At 40.1% G+C, this 20049-nt stretch overlaps 1 protein-coding gene across 1 annotated transcript in view; it reads right to left on the bottom strand.

Moving 5' to 3' along the window:
* Nucleotides 1–10403: 10403 nt before the first annotated feature.
* Nucleotides 10404–20049, bottom strand: part of SERTAD2 (SERTA domain containing 2) — a 94572-nt gene continuing 84926 nt past the window's right edge. The window contains exon 2 of the mRNA XM_073553773.1: nt 10404–18886. Within this exon, the coding sequence (XP_073409874.1) occupies nt 17950–18882 (933 nt within the window). The 5' untranslated portion in view covers nt 18883–18886 and the 3' untranslated portion in view covers nt 10404–17949. The remainder of the gene's footprint in view (nt 18887–20049) is intronic.

Genomic DNA, 20049 nt, shown 5'->3' on the forward strand with positions numbered 1-20049 from the left:
AAAATAAAGAGTTTGTAAAGTGTTCTTGACCGCACCTGTGGTTTCTGGTCAGAGGTGACCAGCACAGCAGGAAAGATCCATTGGAACTGATGGTGATGTAGCAGAGTTGGAATAGCTCTCCACAGGCAGAGCTTTGTCCCAGGGCAGTTGTGATAGAGATGTTGTGTTTGATGATGATAGATGTAGCAGAGTTGAATAGGTGATGCAGGAATAATTAGAGGACACAACAGAGTGCAATTTCCTTTACCTTTTACTGAGCTGTGCAGGTATAGTCCAGGGCTCAGGTTACAGATGGTTCTGGAGTCGGTCAGCCTGAAAGCAATTTGGGAATCTCCTTATTCAGGTGGGTTGTGAGGCCTCCTTTCTAGAGCTATTCTCTGAGGTACTTGCTGCTGTAAACGCTATTTAAGTTCCTCTCTCTGTCTGATGCTTAGGTAGAACTCCACTTGCATGACAGGCAGCTGTAGCCTGCTTCAGGGATTGCTCCTATCTTGCGTCTCTGGTTCACACGAGCTGCTGTGTCATCGAGTATCAACTGGGACAGAGGATCTGCGGTCTTCTGTCCTCCAGATTCTGCTGCTGGGGCTTTAGTACCCACACAGCCTCTGACTCTGGGGTCTGGTCTCTGGTGCTCAAGCCTGGAGGTGAGCTCAGCTATAGCTCCTGTCCCCAACTCCTTTCCACACGTCTTGTCTCTCCCCTGTTCAGGCTCTAACTAAAACTAGCTTTCTCCTTCTGACCAGAGAGAGCAGCTCCCCTGAAGTCGGATTTAGAGCTCCCTCTGCTGGCCTGGAGCAGGAACTGCGTTGTATGCTGGAACTACCTGATAAGGGAATTCCTTCTTTGCTTCCAGGCATTACATCACTCCCCTGGAGGGAGGAAAGGCCATTGTGGCAACCCAACTACTGGGGTGCCACAGTTGCAGTGAACAAGATCAAAGCTCATGGGAGATTGGATTCTCCAGAAGCAAGGGGGAACTTCTTTGCTGACAAAACAGCAAAAGCGAATGCTGCAGATCCATTTGGGATAGAGAAAGCAGCAGTGTACGTGTCAGAAGACACTGAAGAAGGGCCTCAAAGCTCTCTTATGAGGTTTATCCATCTACATCAAGACAAGACACCAGATGATGAAAAGAAGTCATGACAAGAAGAAGAAGCAAAAAAGGATGAAGATGGAGTCTGGAGGATGAACAAAAAGATCTGTCTACCCCGTATCTGTAGCCCTTGGTGACAGAATTGGCACACGGTATCACCCATAGAGCCAAGAATCAGATGAATGACTTATATGGCATCTGGGATCTTTACTGTCACCCAAAAATATTGCAAGTCTTGCCTTGTGTGTGCAACATGCAATCCAGCTCAGGCTCAGAAAGTTACTCAAACATTTGGCTAAACCACTCCATCCCTTTCAGAGAATTCAAATTGATCATATTCAAATGCCGAAAGTAGGGAAGTACGAGTATGTACTAGTAGTGACTGACATGTTCTCAGGATGGCCCGAAGCCTATCCAGTAACCAACATGACTGCCAGAGTGACTGTTAAGAGGCTGATGACTGAAGTGGTATGCAGATATGGGGTCCCAGAGGTAATTGAGAGTGACCAAGGACCCGCATTCATTGCAGCACTGACTAAGGAACTATGGACATTGGTAGGGGCTGATTTAGGGTTACACACTCCATACCACCCTCAGAGCAGTGGAAAAGTAGAAAGACTAAATGGCATCTTGAAAAATAAAATACTGAAAGCCTGTCAGGAGGTCAGACTTCCTTGGACAGACATTTTGCCCATTGCCTTATACTCAGTCAGCAACACTCCAAGGGAATCCCACTAAACTCACACCATACGAGATTCTTTTGGGGGGGTCTCCAAGGTTGGGCCAATATTTTCCACAACAGCTAGCCTTAGGAAGTGATAATTTACAAGAGTATGTCATTAACCTTACTAAACAACTGTCACTAATACATGCGCAAGTTTTATCATCCATTCCAGATCCAGATTCCAGTGAAGGTACTCATACTTTCCAACCTGATTACTATGTGCTGGTAAAGAAGTTCATCAGAAAGACATCCCTGGAGTTGAGATTTGAGGGTCCCTACCAAGTGCTTTTGACAACTCAGCTTCTCGCAAGTGAGTATGAGCCCTTATGACGGTAATTTGCTTGCATCAGAAATTTTTAGGGGCTTCATAGCAAAAGGGCTTAATACATATCCACATGCCAATTTTTATTTCTTTGATCCCATAGATTTAATTTATGCCTAGATTTTCCTCACTTCACTAATTTAGTACTGATGGAACACACACAAATAGGATTTCAAAAATATTTAAACACAAGTTGTAATGTACAAAAAAAAGGTAAAAATCCATCGACATCTTTATATCTTCTATCTGTTGCTGCATTTCTGAGAATTTAGGATTTTAATTCCTATGTAAATGAGGCGTTAAGTGCTATAGGCGTAACAGAGCACTTTCCAAGCCTCTACCTCCTGAGGTTGCTTCCCCACCAGCAACAGCCTTTTTAGCTTGATTGACAACCTAGCATATTATTTCCTTGCCTGGTTCCTGATGTCACGGACACTGAGCTATCAATCAAGTTAAAGAGGCTAGTGCTTGGCGGGGAAACAACTTTGAGATGCAAAGGCTCAGGAAGTGCTCTGTCTCTCCCAGAACACTTAACACTTCATTTTCTTATCAATATTAAAACACTAAACTCTAGGGAATGCAGCAACAGATAGAAGATATAAAAGTGTCGATGGATTAATATTTCAATGATCCGCATGTCCAAATGTGTGGTTTGGATGAGCTGATCTTCCGGACAGATTCCCTTTAATGATGACTGGCTATATGAGTCCTATTTTGGGTTGTGCATATCGTTATGTTATGTAGATCTTTGCTTTATGACGGCTACATAAGAAAACATGGAATATCGCTCAGGTCTGAGCTGTAGATCGGAGTTTGTCTTCTCTATTTTCTTTGCTCCGTTTCCTGTTTCTGATCAGCTATGTCTATAAATAGAGCTACATTTTCACTCTTCTTGAAGGTCATGTAATAAGTATTTCCTTGTGCAGTCAAGAATTTGTTCCATAAGAGAAAAGGGCAAACATTTGTAAAAGTGCTAAGCAAATCAGTCAGCATTCAGCAAGCAGTTCAGGAAAAAATGTGTTGTGTGCGCTTCATATGTATCTTCTGCTGATAGGGCGGCTCGCCCAGTTGTCGTGTGCCGGTACACCATCTTCCTCCGCACAGCCCAACCATGGTCGCTCGCGGCTTCCTTAGTGAATGTTCACTCCTGAGTTTTTTTTGCTTGGATTTTTCATGCTTAAAATTCACTTCCAATTTACAGGATGTAAATGACGTAGATTTTTTTGTTGCAGTTTAGTAAGAACGTGTTATTTTTGCTGCTCTTTTTTAAGTTTTTGTCGATTTTTTAAAATTATAATATGGAGTGTATTAATAGGATGTCTTTATTTGGTTTGTTTCTAGTGATGAGCGAATGCACTCAGGTAAGCTGTTATCGGAGCATGCTCGTGTGCACTCTTCGGCGTGCTCGAATAATATGTTCGAGTCTCGGCGGCTGCCTGTCTCGTGGATATTCGACAGCCACAACACATGCAGAGATTGCCTGCTGTTAGACAAGCAGGCGCAGGGAAATTGAACATATTATTGGAGTGCACCGAAGATACTCTATTAGCACCCAAGCAAGCTCAGATGACCCCTTATCCGAGCACTTCGCTCATCCCTATTTGTTTACAATGGAAAAACAACAAAAATGCAGAAAGGAATCGACATGATGCCTCTTTTAACACGAGTTAAAAGCACTAAAAAAGTCGTGATATGTGCATTATAAGCACGTTTTCTCATTCAAATAAACGGGAAGCCTGTTGCAAGAAGATTAAAAAAAATATGTGGATTTGAGTGCCATAAAAACAAGTGAAAAACTCTTATGGGATCAGTGCGTTCCAAGTCCCATTGCTGGTTTTTGTTCATTCCTTCTCTCAAAATCAGAATAGAAAACGATCAAAAAATGTCATGTGCCCAAAAAACGGTACCAATAAAAACGTCAACTTGTCTGGCAAAAACAAGACCTCACATGACTTTGGGCCAAAATATGGAAAAATTATAGCTCCCAAAATATGGTGATGCAAAAAAACAGTTTTCGTAATAAAAAGCATATTTTAGTTGTGACAGCAGCCAAACAGAAAAACCTGATATAAATCTGGTATCACTGTAATCGCACCGACCCGAAGAATAAAGTCACCTAATCACTTACACCGCACGCGGAACGGCATATAAAATAAATAAAAGCAATTTTTAACATGCTGCTGATTTTTTCCATTCTGCCTCCCAAAGATCGCAGTAAGGCTCAGCGCAGATTTATCCTGCACTCTGTGCTGAGCGCTTACATTGGGGTTTCCATGTAAATCTCTGAAATACGTAATTTAAACAGATTCCCCAGCGGAAAATTCCCTATAATGAGGGAGATGAAGGCAATGAGGGAGATGAAGGCAATGTGGATGCCATAGGACTTGTGATCCAGTGGTGTTCGACTTTTTTAGGATTGCAGAGTTTTGTGCACTTCTGAAAAGGACACCGCTGAACAGAGGCTTAATACTGTGCCTCAAAAGTAGCTTTTGACCACATATGGGATATCGGTGAACTCAGGAGAAATTGCCCAACAAACTTTGGGGTCCATGTTCTCCTTTTGCTGTTGTGAAAATATAAAATTTGTAGCTAAAAAAAAAAGATTTATCTGGAAAAATGTGATTTTTTTATTTTCACGGCTTAACGTTATAAACTTCTGTGAAGCACCTGGGGGTTCAAGGTGCTCAATACACATCTAGATAAGTTCCCTAAGAGGTCTACTTTCCAAAATGGGGTCACTTGTTGTGGGTTTCCACTGTTTAGGCACATCAGGGGTTCTCCAAACATGACATGGCGTCCGCTAATTATGCCACCAAATTTTACATTCAAAGAGTTAAATCGCGCTCCTTCCCTTCCAAGTCCTGCCGTCTGCCCAAACAGTAGATTTCCCCCACATATGGCGTATCAGCATGTTCAGGAGAAATTGGACAACAAAATGTATGGTCCATTTTCTTCTTTTACCTTTGCGAAAGTAAAAAAAAATTACGTCTAAAAGAAAATTTTTGTGAAAGAAAACTAAAATGTTTATTTTTTTTCTTCCACATGCCAAAAAATCCTGTGAAGCACCTGAAGGGTTAATAAACTTCCTGAATGTGGTTTTGAGCACCTTAAGGGGGTGCAGTTTTTAGAATGGTGTCATTTTGGGGTATTTTCTGTCATATAGGCCCCTCAAAGTGACTTCAAATGTGAGGTGGTCCCTAAAAAAATGGTTTTGCATATTTTGTTGTAAAACTGAGAAATCGCTGGTTAACTTTTAACCCTTATAACTTCCTAACAAAAAAAAAAATTATGTTTCCAAAATTGTGCTGATATAAAGTAGGCTTGTGGGAAATTTTATTTATTAACTATTTTGTGCAATATGACTCTCTGATTTAAGGGCATAAAAATGAAAAGTTTGAAAATTGCAAAATTTTTGCCAAACTTCTGTTTTCTTTTTTCACAAATAAACACAAGTCATATCAAAGAAATTTTACCACTAACAAAGTATAATATGTCACCAGAAAACTTTCTCAGAATCATCGGACTCAATTGAAGAGTTCCAGAGTTATAACCTCATAACGTGACAGTGGTCAGAATTGTAAAAATTGGCCTGGTCAAGAAGGTGAAAACAGGCTTCGGGGTGAAGGGGTTAAACTAAACCTTTTTTCTTTTCCATGCGGTTTACATTTTGGAAATCTGGCCTTTATTTAAGGGGCATCCCACCCACGAGACTTCATTTAAATAATGATGTCAAAGACATTTTGAAGCAGCGCCTCGTGAATTAGCAGGTGATCTATTCCAGGACCGCTGCCACATTTTCCTTTCCTCAATCTGTGCCCTACATATCTCCAGCCATTTGTTCCCAGTGCTGAGCAACAGCTACAGTGTTACAGCTACAATGCTAGCAGCTGCTGCCCTGACACAGAGCTGTAAGATTTCTAAATGCAGCTCCGGCTACAGCCGGCTGTAAATTCTGAGACCCTGACCAAGGTGCCGTCACTAACGAACGTGCAAGATGGGGCAATGCAGAATATAACGCCCCCATTACAGCGCATGTGGCATTGATGCGCGTCTTGACTCATTTCTGAAATACATAAGTATCTTCTATTATTACATAATATTTAGCAAAAAAAAAAAAGTCAAGAAGGGACGACATGGAAATGTAACGCCGAGATGTGCAGCAGCTTCTATATTTATAAAGGGACCAGCTATCTGGTCGGCTGAACGAGTATTTGGCTGAAAAAGGTATCTAACGTGTATGACGGGCATTAAACAAGTTGTGCACTACTTGGACAACCACTTATCATACCCCACAATTGGCCCCAGTAAAACAAAAAAGCCTATACTCACTTTCCGTGTTGGCGTCGTACCCGCAGTGTCGGCACTTGCTCCTCCCGGGGCTCCCGTGTGGTTATGACACGTGACCCAGGTCCCCAGTCAACGCTGGCGTCAATATCCACGCCTCATGTCGAATTGAACAAGAAGAGGAAGTCAGAGATCAGCTGCAGCCAGGACTTCCTCTTCATATTAAATTCGACAAAAGGCGGGGACAATGACGCCAGCGTTGATTGGGCGCCCGTGTCACATCAACCGCACAAGAGCCCCGGGACCACGACTGTCAACACCCCTGGAATAGGGCCGGCATGGGAGAAGAGTATAGGCTTTATTATTTTATCAGGGCCAAGCATGGGGAAGGAGAAGGAGTTGTCCAAGTAGTGGCTCCAATATATGTATGGAAAAGATGATTCTACGACAGTTCATCTAAGGTAAAAAAAAAAAAAGCATCTCAGACTCAGCATCAGCCAATGATGCAGCCAGTGATTATCATTGACTGAAAAAAAATCCAACATACCCCAATTGGTGTTTTTAACAATAACGATAATTAGATGATCAGGCGACAAAAATTCTTAGGCTAGGATCAGACCGCCATAGATTCTCGCATTCGAGAGAATTGGGCCGATTTTGAAAATTACAGTCTGATCAAACTCTGATTAGATGTGTCATTTATCACGCTAATGTCTGTTTGTGCTCAGAGCAATTTATGATCAGTCTGCAGTGAGCTCAAGAACAAGGTCTCATTATACCCCACACAGGAGTCGTCCAAAACAGGCATGCTGCTCCTGTGTGAGGTGTAATTGCAGCCCCAATCTCAGATCCAGAGCGATAAGGCTACGTAAGCACGATCAGGAAATGGCAGCACTTTGGAAGCAGCGTATTTTCTAACCGTGCAGATTTACTGCATCCAATACATTCTATTGTGGAAATTTGTGTTAAGGAGACTAGCGTTTCCGCAACAGAAATTGACATGCTGCAGCTCGTAAACCCACAGCATGGGTGAGTGTATGCAGTGTCAAATAAAAGCTCAGTGGGCATGGGATTTCTATATTTCCCATCCATTGTGTTTGTATTGTAGAATGCAGCATTTTGGACTCAGCGCAGGTGAGCTGTGTCCAAAACGCTGCTATTACTGATCGTGGGAATGTACCCTAACAAGTTGCCTGAGCACAGAAAAGCTGATAGAAGTTTTTAGAATGTGACACAGCTAAACTCAGCTGCACTGCCCCCTCTCCCCCAAAAGCGATTCGAACAAGAGGCAAGACCAGGAGATCAGGGCTGTCTGACATAATACATCTCCCACACTGAAAAATCTGCTGTAACCTATTGTGGAAGCATGTTCTTCTTTACTGGGAGTGTTGCTTACTCTTGGTCAGTATCATAGAGGAAGAAGTATATGCCCCAAAATACTTTGATAGTTAAGATCTCCGTAACACATTGTGTTTACAGTTCAGCATGATAAATTTGATGAAAGGTCCTCTTTAACACTGTAAAATGATTGTGACTAAGAACGCTCCATTCACGATAATCCAGCATTCTAAACAGGCTGCCAATCACCTAACAAACTAAATGGGCTGCACAACTATTCTCAGTATTATCCTGTGTAAAGCAGGACAAGCACTGCTGCATACAACGTAAGCCTTTGTGCACTGAAAGCTATATCACAGATCATTCAATGTGCATCTGGAGGGTACTCACAGGTTATTAAACAACGATCAGTAAATATAATCGGTGATCGTTTAGTGATCACTCCCCAACACTATGATTGACAGAATGCTCAGCAGCATGTACAGTAAGTGAGCACGGGCTGTGAAAGTGCTGGAGTGACTACAGCGAGCGCACTGTGGAGTGAGCTGTGACTATAACGGCTCCCTGTACCTCCCCGATGATTGGAAGTGAGCCGCTGCAGGATGTAACTTAAAGGGAACCAGTCACCGGAAAAAAATGCTAACAACTTGCAGATATGGAGTGTATCGCAGGTTAATAGCGTTCTCAACCTCCCTGGCATCCGCAATTAGCTGAACGTTGTGGGGAGAAAATGCACTTTATTCCCCCGGCAGCGTTCGGTCTCGGGGGCAGTGCCGGTTAAGTCACCGCTCTGAGCATAAAGAGCAGCAGCTGTAATCGCACCCCCGGCACTGTGACAGCTGATCCTAATGCAGAGCCAGTGTCAGTCAGTGCTGGGGGTGCGAATATAGTCATTGCTCTCTATACTCTGAGCAGTGACTGAACCTGCGTTGGTGCCGCCCCTGAAATCCAAATGCTGCAGAGTGGAATAAGGTTCATTTTCTATCCCCCTATAAGCGATCGGCTAAGTGTGGGCTCCAGGCAGGCTCAGGACACTATTAACCTGCAGATGAACCCGAGGTTCAAGTGTCTATCAGTCTTAAATTTTGTAAAAGGCTGGAGTACTGCAAATTTCATCCCTCTTACAAGCTGCGGTTCAATCCTTAGGCACACATGTGTACAGACCATGCATAACAGAGTTGCCCTAGTTTGTCACTTCAGTGGTTAAAAGTTGTTCTGAAGAAATTCCTATGACACCCTTCATGTTGCTAATACTGTATGATTTGTGGTTGCACATCTGGGCACGGTTTGCTGTCTTGAGTTTTTGGCAGAAGGGAACATTTTTGAACAAGTTACATTAAATTTCACAGAGCAATTCACTTAGGCTTCTTTTACATTTACTGTGTTTTTGCGGGCCGTTTTTGCAGCCCCAATAGATTTCTATGGGGCCGCAAAAATTAGTGGGAGCGCAGTGTGCCGTATGGCCGTTAGGGCCGTATTTGCGGTCGTGAAGAAAGATCAAGCCTGCTCGATCTTTTTCACGGCTTACAGACACGGCCCCCAATGAAAAACAGTGGGGCCGCTAAAACAAACGGAAGTTTGTTTTTGCGGTGCACCGTCACTTCCGGTTTTGTGGAACGCCGGTTTTTTTTCCAATACTTCTTCCATAGCATTGGAAACATGAAAAACGGCGATCCACAAGTTTTTTGCGGTCCATTATTGCGGCAGACCGTGAAAATTGCGTCGATGTGGCCCGCAAAAATGGGCCGCAAAAACCCGGTAAGTGTAAAAGAAGCCTTAGTATTATGGTATGTTTCCACGGTCCGTTAAGGCAGCGCTTTGGACGCAGCTCCGTCCAAAGTGCTGCCAGCTTTGGTACACACGGTGATTCCGCACGTGTTCATCGAACCATGCGGAATCACCGCATCCTATACATAGACTGTGATATTTATCTTGTGGAGACTGTGCATCTCCGCAAAAAAAAAAAAAAAATAGACACGCTGCGGTCTATAAATACGCACCGCATGTCCGGTTACGCAGGTCTGTCACCTGCGTCTTTGAACACATAGTGGTGATGCGATTTCATAAAATCCCTTCCACTATGCTGTAACATCTGGCTGCTGCGGATTGGATGCTGCGGCTGTACGCAGCGTCCAATCCGCAGCAAATACTGAACGTGGAAACATACCCTTAAGCTTTATTACAAACTGTATTGTCTTTTGGTGTGAAATAAGCAAACTTGTAATATTAATCCTTATTGCTCATGTGCCATATGTCCCTAGCTACACCACCTTTAAAGGGAATCTGTCACCAGGTTTTTGCAACCTAATCTGAGAGCAGCATATTGTAGAGAGAGACCCTGCTTCCAGCGATGTGTCACTTCCTGGGCTATGTGCTGTAGTTTTCATACAATCACTGTTTTATCAGCTGGAGTTTATCACTAGAGGACTAGTGAATGTAGTGCTCCACATTCATGAGCAATGTATAACCCCGACCCACCACTGATTGGCAGCTTTCTGACTATGCACAGTCTACACAGAAAGAAGCCAATCAGTGGTGTGGGAGGGGTTATACAGGGCTCAACATTCAGAAAACTGCTAGCACTCAAGCATAAAAAAGCAACACAATCAGCAGCAGAACAATAATACAACTTACAGAAATGCTTCTTTTAAATGTTTATTGTATAATATAAAACTACAAAAAGACTGCTCATTTCCATGTACATTTGCCCATTCGTTTTGCTCTACAGCCCATACCTACAAGTGAATACAGTAATTTGATATCAGACGTGTCTGTCATATTGCATAGAAAAGGCACAGCTGTAAGGTCTGTAGGAGGAAAATGCGGCCTTCATTTAGACAGTGAAAAGTTTCATGCGTTGCCCAATTCTAAAAAAAAAAGAAAAAAAAAATACATTTTCTGCAAAGAAAAAAAAAAAAAAAAAATTTGCATAATAGTCAGAAGTTTGGTGTTCTAGAATTCGAAAAACTGAAAAAAATTATGGAGACGGGTTTTTTATTTTTTTGCAGTTTGTCTATTGAGGGATGTGTCATACAAGGCAACTGTTCGGGATTAGAAAAGTATTATTTACCGTCCCCAAAAACAGCGCCATTCTTGTGGCTTTGTCTGGTACTGCAGCAAGTTGCATTCACTTAAATGGGGGATGTAATAACAGGCTCTGCCCATAGTGAAGGATGTTGCATTTCTGGAAGAAAAACTTTTTTCTATAAAAAAAAAAAAAGGCACAAATAATTTGATGTTTGTTATATAAAAAAAAATACATATAAAGGGTAAACTTTAACATATTAAAATTTTTGGGATAAAACTAAGCAATTGTGGAAATGAAACTAAAATCCAGTAGAGGGCAGGCCTACAGGGCAGCTTGATTTATTTCACAGAGAGTGTATAGAAAGGTTATAAAATATTTTTCTAGTACTAATTAATAGTTTATTGTGTAATACTTTAGCCTTCATCAATATAAACCTAAAAAGTCACCGAAAAAAGAAAAAGAACCAAAACAATAAATTAGCAGAAGTAAAGCTGTGGTATTCCTGATGTCAATCTGTATTATAAGAGATTTTATTTTATTTTTTTTAACATATATTTGGGTAGAGAATTTATTGAGTAAAGATAGATTAAAATGCAATAAAAGGTACAAAAGCTAGAATAGCAAATAGCGTTAATATTACATTTAACAGTAATAATTTTAATGGCGGAGCAGGGATGGACAATACGAAACTGGTATGAGAACTTCTGTAATACTTTGAAAAAGTTTAATAGTTCTAAATCAACTGTGTACGCATTTGGAAAATCCATCTGTCCAGAAAAAGAGAAAAAAAAAAAAAAGGGGCTTGTCCAAAATAAAACAAACAAAACCGTTCTGCTTTCTTGCCGAAACAGCGCCACCCTTGTCCATTGACTGTGTCTGGTATTGCACCCCAGCTCTATTAAAAGTAAAGTTTAGCAGACAGATGTGGAGCTGTCTTGGACAGCAACTATGTTTTTTATGATACAAGACAACCCCTTTATCTTTGGGATTTCGAATACTAGAACACCAAACTATTTTTTTTTTAATTTTTTTTTTTTTTTTTTAAATTTTAGTTGTGCACCAATGGATGGGTATGGCAAACATTTTCCTATCCTTGCCTCACACCCACATTTGAAATGGACATGCATTCCTAAACAGAGTACATTCCTACCATACATTCTGTACATGTTACAATCCAGATGTTAGCTTCACAATAAAATAAATATATTTACAAAAAAAAAAAAATCAAATAAGAAAATAACTTAGGGAAACATCACTTCAAAATCATAGCTGATCGTCTCTGCTCAGTTCTTGTCATCTCATTGCACATGAGTTGGTAGAACATCTTTCTATTGGGGTTTTAACCCTTAAATTGATTTTTTTTTCTCCCCAAATAATTTTAAATAGAAAAAAAAAAAAGTATATTAATGTAAGATGCTCTTAAAATGACTGGATTCGTTCACGTGGCATACAGGTTTTCCAAAAAACAATGAAATTTAATTAAAAAAAAAATAAAAAATAATTAACTATAATTAGTCTTTGCCAAGTATCAGAAGAGTAGCCATTTTGCATTTTTGTAGTTTTTACTATTTTATGAAGTTTTCACATATGATATAGTGGAAAAATGCTTTTATCGATACAAGGTGGGCAAAATGTCCACCAATTTAGTTTTTCCTTATCTTAACATCTGAAATTTTGTGCAAATAAACAGGATCAAAGCTGTTTTTTTTCTGTTACACCCATTCACCTTTACACAGCCATTGTGTTAAATGATAAAATCCAGGCTACCTTCAGCCACCACTAGAGGGAGATAAGGAGCTTAAGGCATACTGCTCCCAGTGAACTCCAAGCCTGTATTCAGTAAGCTCTGAACTCCCCCTGGTGGTGGCGTAGAAAAATGTTATTTCCTCTATAGTGGTAAATCTCCCACCTGTAGTGGGACTGATCCAGAAGACATGACAGGTTATTGCAATTTCTTTATATAATAGTTTACCAGCTCTAAAAAAAAAACCAAAAAAAAAAAAACGTAGCTTAAACACCCATCCATACGCTATTGCATATTGCCATAAATGTTGGACAACTCTCCAGTTTATATCACACCATTGTTAGAAAATTTGGAAAATAATAAATATTATAAATTATAAATTTAATTGCCTTGAATATAACATTAAAAAATAATAAAAAAAAAAAATATTTAAAATAGTATTACAAATTAAATCATCTATACAAAATGGCTATCTTTCCGGGCTTCCATAGAAAAAAAAAATATACATAACATAAAATACATAATCATATCATCTTTGTTATATATTTACATATTTCAGCATGGTGTTGCCTGGTTGTAAACTCATTTTGTAACTTAAAATATGTCCCTTATAGAATGAAATCATACATGCTATAAAATAAATAAACTTAAAAGAAATCTATACTTTTTTTGTTTAGCAAATCATCTGCAGCTGAGTAATTTCACATTTCCCGTGCACACACACACATATATATATTTAATTATCAAGCAAACGTTAATACAAGCCTTTCACAATCAGATACTCCCCGCGACCATAGCCATTTCATGGGCTCCTTTGTAAATGTTGTCAGTGTGGTGCCTTAAAGTGCCTATCACAGACAAAACCCAAGCTGATCAACGGCAAGAAGTGAGCAGAGACCGCTTTATAAATTCGCCAGATGACATAAAAACAATTTAAAATTTCTTAAATAAATTAATATAAAAAGTAAAATTTCTAAAGAAGCAATACACATTTAAAATAGTAGGTTGCAATCTGTAGTTAACAGCTAAAAGTACCATACAGAAAGCAAAGAAATACTGCACAGAGTCTGGAGAAAGGTCTTGAAGCATTTTTCATTTTTTTTTTTTTTCCTTTAAAACCAGCAACACTCTTGTAAAACCCATGATAGATCAAAAGTTGCATTTGTTTCTGATACTTGAGTCTTAAAGAGGACATGTCACCAATTTAGTTTTTGCTCTTGCTTGATTCTCACTAGTCTCCGGTGTCTGCCATTTTTAATTTTGTTCAAATCCGACATACGGTTCCAGAGATATGGGCCTTTTCAGTTAGTGCTTCTTTTGAGGACATTCTAAAGGGGCGTGTCTCAAGGAGTAATTATGCAGAGCAGCCTAAAGACACACCCCATAGAATCCTGTGAGCCACTCCCACTTAGTAAAGACCATAAACATTAGCGGTAAATAAAAAAAAGCCCATATCCCTGGAACCGTAGGGTTGATTTGGAAAATACAAAAACTGGAATACTCAGGTGAGCAGCGGGAATAAAATAGGTGTGATAACAGGTCAATTTTGACTCGGTGACCGGTCCCCTTTAAGACCTTGTAGTAAGGTGACCCATTCAAGACGGCCACCTAAAGACATTTTTGACTTGCATCCACCTTACAAATATACAAGACACAGTTTTCAAAATTAAATAGGAAGGATAAATTAAAGAAAGAAATTAACATTTTTTGTTTACACAATTGGTAAGAGTGAACAAATATACGACAAACTGATATAAAAGTACTGAAACAGCAAAAGACAAGTGATGATGCCATGCTTGACAAACCCATTAAATATAGGTAGATTTGACTACTTCCTGCTTACGGACAATCTGAGGAATCTCATATACAATGGAAAAAAAGCAAAGTGACCCAAATGAAGGCAAGTCATGTACTGCAATGGTAATAGTGTGCTGAAAAGTAATGTGTTACCCTAGAACAACCAATACGATTTTTTATTTTTTTTTCCCCCCAATTTTCATTTTGACCACAAATAACCACTGGGTTCTTACAGCATTTTCCGGTTTAAAATTTACCATCAATCCTTTTAGCATCAGATGCGGAGTCGCTTTATAAATTTGGTGGGAACCAAAAGATTAAAGCTTTTGATCGCGTAAGCCCATTTTTATCACTAATAAGGATAAGTTGTATAAAAATTGCATACAAACCCAATTATGGGCAATTTATGATTCTGACAATGGTTACAGAAGCACAATGCCTGAAAGACATGGAGGACATGGAATACAATGTCTTATGTTGAGAAGAATGTTGACTGCTAAAGTTCATGTGTGCCCCTTTTTCCCCTACAAAAATGTGAATGAGTCATAGTGAAGACTGATAGAAATATGTAAGGGTTTCCCTACAGAATTAGTTCAGAAATGGTTCTTATGAGGTAGCTGGGATGCGTTTATATGGAAAAAAAACTAATAGAAAACTCAAAATTTTGATGAAGAAACATTCAAGTGGACGTGTCTTTGAAGAATTTGATTTAAATGAGTTCTCCACAATTTAGATGTAAATCAATCTCAGTTTTGAAGTGGGGGGAACTTAAAAAGGTTCTTCTCAACTGGCAAGTTATCATCAATCCACAGGGCAGGTGATAATATGCTTCTTGGTGGGGGTCTGAAACTTGGGAGCCCAGAGATGCCAAGAATGGGATTCTGAAATGATCCATTTAAAGAATCCCAGGGTGGCCATGTGTGCATGCCACCGCTCCATTCATTGTCTATAGAACTGCGGAGTACAGCACTCAACGATCACCGGCAGTGTCATAGACAATGAATGGAGCAGTGGTGCGTGAATAGCAACACCTAAATTTGCCAATGGTGCCGATAAACATAAGAGGGTAGATATATACCCTAACTCCACCATAAACACACTCATATACTGTAGGTCAACAGGATGAATATTCCACTAAGGAGAGCCATTTTGCATACTTTTCCCAGGGATCATTGCCTTAATGACCCTCTAACTTTAGCTGGAAATCCCTATAGCATATAAGTACCTTTTGTGAGGCTGTTGTGCAGTAACAACAATGGAAAAGGTCTGGCTGACATCTTTTTCCCATGATTACAGACACAATAAAATCTCTGGCTATGTCCAGCTTCAATTGATAACTGTCAGTCAACTGATGGTTCAGCCGATCAGATGGTTCAGCTGACAGCTGTCTCTCCCGACTGCCCATCCACAGTCGCACTCACTCTACAGACTCCTCCCAACATTAGTTGTCATGGAAGAATCGGGAGGCCTCCATACAAATCTGACTGTTGACCAAGCTCGCCAATATCGACAGGTTCGACCAATGTTAGTCTAATGTCTCTAGGGAGACTTAAAGTCTCAAGCCATGTTTGTATTGGAGCTCACATACAATGAAATTGTATATATGAAAAAAACACTGATAAAGAGTCGCCAATGCAAGCCACAAAAATGGAGGGGCAATATTTTAGGTCATACATGCTCACCATTACTCAGGGCGTATGCCTTATCAGAACTACAGATACAGATGTTCTTTGGTCCTAATTCAGAGGATAATTGACTGGTTACAGCTTGGGCTGTGTCTCTGGTAACACGTTTGTTCACTTTGGACATGAATGGGAAGGTACATGTCTGATGGATAAAAGTTGGACACAACATATGGAGGACATGGTTGCATTTCCCCGAAGTTGTATAATTGTTCAGGCTTTACAAGATCAAGGCAAGTAATTATAGCTTAGCTCTGTATTATGGAGCTGGACTTTATAAGGAAGTATTTTATTCTGTCAGGCATTCAATGAAGGTGGAGAAACAAAAAATGGGTTGTGATAACAGTAAAGGTGGGGGACTCTATTTCATAAATGAACAAACCTTGCCAGGTGGCCTCGCCCTACTTTAATACGTGTAAGCAATTAGGTTACCTAAACACAATATTAAAAGAGTGGTCCTGTTCATGCAACTATAGCCTGTAGAGAATTTTAACTTTTTGTTTAGTTTAAAGGGAAGCCATCAAAAAATGACCTATTGTTTAAAGCATTTTTTTTTTACATTTACATGTATTTATTTTTTTTTAATTTTAGCAATATTTTTTTTTAAATATTTTAATTTTATTTTTTTTTAATAATTAGCAATTTCCACAATGACCACTGGGGCTTTTTTAGACTCATACTTCCTGTCCTTTCAGGAACAGTTTTCAGCAAGGCGCTTTATCATCAGAGGTAGGATTACAATGACAGGTAACATCTTTATGCACAGCTGATAACACAGGATCCACCATTCACAATAGGCGATGTCGCAGCTCACCCTGCCTTCACAATGACCTTTTACCACGCTCATTAGACTCTTCAATACAAAAAGATAGGGTCCGAGTCTGACCATTGTGGCTATGTACATGTGTTGTTTCCTGAAACTACAGGAAGTTAGAGCCAAAAAAGCCCCAGGGCCTGTGTGAAAGTTGCAAGATTTCTATTTTAAAAAAAATAAATGCTAACATTAAAATAATAAATAACACAAAAACATGATTTAAACAATAGGTAATTTTCTAATGATATTAGAGAAACTGGTGGAAGTCTGTGACTCAGTCAAGTGGAGTCAGGCAAGTGAGAAAATAACACTTTTCACAGGGTAAGCCGAATATTTGCCAATGATATGCCATTTTAGCAACTACCTCAATTTCTTTTAAATATAGCTTAAGAAAACCCTACTCTTTAAATTTGGGCTGAACCGTAGAACCTAGAGCTAAAAAGGTATGGATCAATATTGTACATTTCAATTGGGAAGGAAATTCATATGCAAATCCTATCAAAATAACTTTGTCGCTTCATACATTACTTGTCTCGGCACATTTTTTTCTCTTTTCTTCTTTTCTAAAAAATCAATATAATAAATGACAGAATCTGTACAAAAATATTAAAAAAAAACAAAAAACATTTGGGCAAGTGGGATCTAAGCAGCCAGGTATATGCAATTCTTACTGTAAAAGCAGTAATCAGTGCCTCCAATTTTTCCTCCCAACATAAAATGCGAAAAGGGGTTTCGGGCGGGGGAGTGGGATAAAGGGTACGGATTACCAAAATACTAAAAATTTACCTCTTGCAATATCCCTAATTGAAAAAATAGACAGTTATGCACATGCAATTTACAGCGTTCCCCAACATAATTCTTGTGCTTATATACGGACAACTTAAAATTGACGTTTTAAGCTGTCGCTTGACAGTTTTGTATGAAATCTTCAGTGGACTGTAGTATGACCCTCCTTGGAGACGGACTTATAAAGGATCTCCAAAGTGGTCATACCGAAGGCACTCCAATACAGCGTAATGCAATATCTAAACAGGATCCTTGATTTCCAAAAAAAAAAGGCAAAAGTATGCATGCACAGTGCTGTGAATGTGGGGTAAGGAGTTGAAGAGTATGTAGAGCTCTTTTACGACCCAACCAAAACCTCCATTATGTGATCTAATTCTGTGAGGTCCATCTTAAAAGGCTGATTTGGGGTTACCGGTTGGTTGCTATAAGGAGACAACGTTTTGAGGAGTTCATCTGGTGCCATTTTCGAGGTTGCTCCAGTATTGGATGTGCAAGGATCAAAATCGTACATGGACGTGTCAATGTCAGAAAAAAGAATGTCATCTAAAGTTAGGTCAGTAAGAAAGCCGGTGGAGGTCGTTAATTCAAAATTCCCTGGAAGAGAATCCATTAGTTTTGGCTCACTTGTTCTATTCTCTTGTGTTCCCTCAGGCTTAAGTGTTCCTGCTGCAACAGGTTCATCTTTTAGATGGACGGCTGCTTCTGCAGCTGCCTCTGTGGAGGTAGACGATGGACATAGCTCCTCAATTTCATCCAATGCTGAGGAGAAACTGTCTTTTACTGTCTGGACAAGAGGTGGTGGTGTTAATTTGCTGCTAGAAATAAGCTGGACTGTTTGGGAAGTGCAATATGTGTCCTCCTCAAGCAGAGAGGCAGGAGTGAGGCAAGACTCTAGTGGTGTAGTGCTTATTAAGTCAGTGGGTTGAAGAGGCTGGGAGTTGAGATGGCTAAAAGCAGGCTGAGCCTCCTGGTACGTGTCACCAAGTGGATCAGAAGACTGCGAAGTGCTAATAAAAACAGGCTTCAAGCTGCCTTCTTGTTTTAGCTCCTCCTGTATCCGTCTCAACATGTTATTAATTAAAACTGTTTTCTGCAAGCTTGGCTCCGTCAGTGGCCTGTGGTTGTAGAGTTTCATAATGGAAATGTTGAAGATAGTCTGGCGCTGTAAAGTGTAGGATACTTTCGATGGCCCGTCTGTTGGAGACACCACTTTGCCTTCCAGCCCATCTTCATGCTCGTCAAACTTTCGCTTTCCCGGTTTAGCCAACATATATCTAAAAGACAAGGCAGAGGAAAAAGTTGTGACTATTGTCAAATTGCGAGTGTCATCTGAAAACAGCCAAATTCATCATTAATTTAGTGAAATGAATAACAACGTTATTGTAAAACAATCAACTAAGACATTAAGTGGGTTGTCCACTACTCTAACAACCCCTTCTGAATCCCTTTGTCCCCTCCCCCAGTAAAAAAAACATCTATACTCACCTCCGCTGCTGACGCCGATCCAGCGGTGTCGGTACTGGCTCTCCCGGTGATTGCATGACATTGTTATGTCGCAAGATCCCTGTAATCAGTCAGCACTGGCTTCACGCTTCCTTCCTTCAGACAAAGCAAGACATCTGGGGGAATTGAGAGAGCCGCTGCATCGTTCACTTCTTCAGGATGTCAATTTTGTCCATAGGAAGGAAAAGTGAAGCCAGTGCTGATTGGCCACAGGGATCTCATGACATAACCATGACACACAAGTCCAAGAAGAGGCTGTGAGTAGAAGCGTTACCAAAAATAGGGTAGTGTCCGAGTGGTGGACAACCCCTTTAAACCACTCACAGTTAAAGTAAGTAACATTGATCCAAGTTTAAATCTGCCTGAAAGAGACACTGTGTCCACATACCCTAACAGTTTTTGAAGCAGATGTGTGGAAGCAGGAAGAGTGGGCAAGCGTAAGGATTTTAGCAACTTTGACAAGTGCCAAATTGAAGATGTTCTGACCCAGCCATAGATTCCTCACAAAGTGAGGCGCATTGTGGGGTGGCCTGGTACGCAGTGGTTAGCTCTAAAGAAAATGTGGTCAAAAGGAATGACAACCCAAGGATAGCTGATGCATGGAATGGATGAAGGCTAGATTACCTAATAAAAGTCCATGTAAGAGCTAATGTGATATAATATTTCTGACACAGAAGATGGTGGACACATTTACAGGTCTTGTGGAGTCCATGCCTTGATAGATCAAAACTTTTTAAGCCCCATAAGGGGGACTGTCACAATATTAGGCATTACAGTTGAACAGGTTAAAATGCGTTAAAATAAAAAAAGAATTGTTCTTTTTTGTTCTATAACTAAAACATCCGGGGGGGGGGGGGGGGGGCATACTCAAGATCCAAGAAAAAAAACTGATTACTAGATGACTTGATCTGCTGATGATCTGGTTATATAATGT

The sequence above is a fragment of the Dendrobates tinctorius genome, unplaced genomic scaffold (genome assembly GCF_039654945.1).
Source record: "Dendrobates tinctorius isolate UK_male_01 unplaced genomic scaffold, ASM3965494v1 ptg000203l, whole genome shotgun sequence".
Classification (NCBI taxonomy): domain Eukaryota; kingdom Metazoa; phylum Chordata; class Amphibia; order Anura; family Dendrobatidae; genus Dendrobates; species Dendrobates tinctorius.